Below are 1,476 nucleotides of genomic sequence, written 5' to 3'. Positions count from 1 at the left end.
CCCCCCCCCACCCGGACGCGCGCACACGCACGGCCGATTGCCCCCGGCCGGCAGAGCCGGGGGCGGGGAGATGCAGCTGGATGGGCACTTGCCGGGTCGGTGCGGCGGGCTGCCGGGGGCACGGAGGTCGATGATTGCCGCGCGGGAGCGGTGGGCCTCCGCCATATGGGGGCGGGTGCCGGCGGGGCACGCGCGCACCCCCGCCCCGGCCCAGTGCACCCCACACATCCGGGCAACCGGACGCGGGGGGGGGGGCGGGGAAAAAAGATCCCGTCCCGGCGGCAGATATTCTCCCCCGGGTCGCGCGCGCGCGCGTGCGTGCGTGCGAACTCGGCCCCGGTCATTCTGGCGGCACCATCAGCTTTGTAGGACAGGCGAACACGCGCCCGGGGGGGGGGGGGGGGGCCGAGCGGGACGTCCCGGACGCCGGACCACAAGCAAAGAACGGTGCGACGGTCCGCGCGGCCGCCGCACACCGGCTGGCTCTCCTCCGGGCCCCGGCCCTCTGCCCGTCGGCGGCACCCCCGGCCGAGCTGTTTCATACCGCATTCCAGCAGCCCAGCCGCGCGCAGACCCCGGCGGGCCGATTGGCCACTCGGCCAGCCAGCTGGGCGGGGCGAGGCGGCCGGGGGAACGGCCGGAGATCAGCCCCCTGCCGCGCCCCTGCCCGGGGGCAAACACCCCGCGCCAAAGTGTAAACATGCGCACGCGCACGCGCACACGGCCTGCGGTCGGTTCTTGGGCGTGCATTTTCCGCCACGGCGCACGCAGACGCCGCGCCCCTACTGACCGGCATCCTCCCCACGGCTTGCCATCTCCCCTCCTCCCTCCTCACTTTTCCTTAGGTTGTCCGCCCCCCCCCCCCCCGCCCTGCCCGTTTCCACGCTCGCCCTTCCTCCCCTCTGCCCGCTCGCCCGCCCGCCCGCCCATTTATCCTCCCATCTGCCCCTGGTCTGACTCCCGCGCCCCAGGTCAGCCAAACGCCCCAGCTTGACACGCGCGTGTGTGTGTGTGCCTGTGTGTCTGTTCTTGTGAATTTTCCCTCCCCCCTCCCTCGTCCTCCCTTGTCCGCTTGCCAGCCATGCCCAGCCTCGCGACAATCGGCGCCATCCTGGTGCCGTCGTCCCTCCTGATGGGCTTCGCCGCCTCGACGATGTCCTTCACGGCCTGGTACGTGCCATTCGCGCGGCTCTCCGGTCGGCGCTCTCCCCCTCCCCCTTTCAGGCCTCAGGCTGACTTCGCGCCGGTCCCCTGCCGGCTGCCCTCTTCTCCCCGCTCCTGCCCCATCACAGGAACATGATCTGCCCCCTGCTCTTCTCGGCCTTCGGCTTGCCCGTCTTCCAGTCGCTCTTTGTGTCGGTCATGCTCGATGTCTTCAACGGCCTCACCCTGACCATCATTTATGGCATGAATGGCAAGGTACATCTCCCGCCTGCCCTGCTTCACAGTTTTTTTTCCCTCCCCCCCTCCCCTTTC

The 1,476-nt window shown here is 70.9% G+C and overlaps 1 protein-coding gene across 1 annotated transcript in view; it reads left to right on the top strand.

Moving 5' to 3' along the window:
* Positions 1-1,081: 1,081 nt before the first annotated feature.
* Positions 1,082-1,476, top strand: part of H696_02856 (hypothetical protein) — a gene marked incomplete at both ends in the record, with an annotated part of 4,125 nt that continues 3,730 nt past the window's right edge. The window contains 2 exons of the mRNA XM_009496748.1: positions 1,082-1,170; positions 1,293-1,419. Coding sequence (XP_009495023.1) covers positions 1,082-1,170; positions 1,293-1,419 — 216 coding nt within the window. The remainder of the gene's footprint in view (positions 1,171-1,292; positions 1,420-1,476) is intronic.

Source organism: Fonticula alba, assembly GCF_000388065.1.
Source record: "Fonticula alba strain ATCC 38817 unplaced genomic scaffold supercont2.4, whole genome shotgun sequence".
NCBI classification, from domain to species: domain Eukaryota; order Rotosphaerida; family Fonticulaceae; genus Fonticula; species Fonticula alba.
The sequence above is the reverse complement of the archived record's forward strand: the minus strand, read 5'-3'. Positions and strand labels throughout refer to the sequence as shown.